At 39.2% G+C, this 584-nt stretch overlaps 1 protein-coding gene across 1 annotated transcript in view; it reads left to right on the top strand.

The window, feature by feature from the left end:
* The window catches only part of LOC119582339 (serine/threonine-protein kinase Warts-like), a gene marked incomplete in the record, with an annotated part of 22,010 nt that overhangs the window by 20,596 nt on the left and 830 nt on the right, over positions 1-584 (top strand). The window contains 1 exon segment of the mRNA XM_037930554.1: positions 171-332. Coding sequence (XP_037786482.1) covers positions 171-332 — 162 coding nt within the window.

Genomic DNA, 584 nt, shown 5'->3' with positions numbered 1-584 from the left:
ATTACATACAGGATTTATTTTTTATAATGAATAAAATATTCATCAAGAGACTTTACTCATTATGAAAACGTAACACACAATACCCGCACGACAACTCTTCCATCCGTACGATACTCCACAAACAAACGTATGCCAGACGTACGATAACATATTTTTCTCGCCCTTTGCAGTGTTCTCCCCCACCAGTCGTATCACCAGGGGCTCTTTCCCTGCCCCCCTACCCGCCCATACCCGGCCTGGGCCAAGGGGGGATGGACCGATTGCCATACCCAGTGGTGCCAGGGTCACTTCTCCAGCACTCCATGATGTATATGGCACACTACATGCCCCAGGTGAGGTGCCACTGTTTTTTTTCTAATTTCTCTATTAGTAGTGAGTTTAGGTCTAATTCCTTGTTAATGCTCGACGTCACATTATATATATTAAGATATGAAAAAATTCTGAGGCACAAGAGAGAATTGGGAAAGAATATATATTTTTTAAATTAATGAGAATCGTAGCATTATCAAACACGGATATGAATTAATGATATTGAAAATTAATGATAATAACCACGGTAATAATGATTGTTATAATCATTTCAA

Source organism: Penaeus monodon, chromosome 15 (assembly GCF_015228065.2).
Source record: "Penaeus monodon isolate SGIC_2016 chromosome 15, NSTDA_Pmon_1, whole genome shotgun sequence".
Taxonomy (NCBI): domain Eukaryota; kingdom Metazoa; phylum Arthropoda; class Malacostraca; order Decapoda; family Penaeidae; genus Penaeus; species Penaeus monodon.
This window is presented reverse-complemented; position numbering and strand designations above follow the sequence as displayed.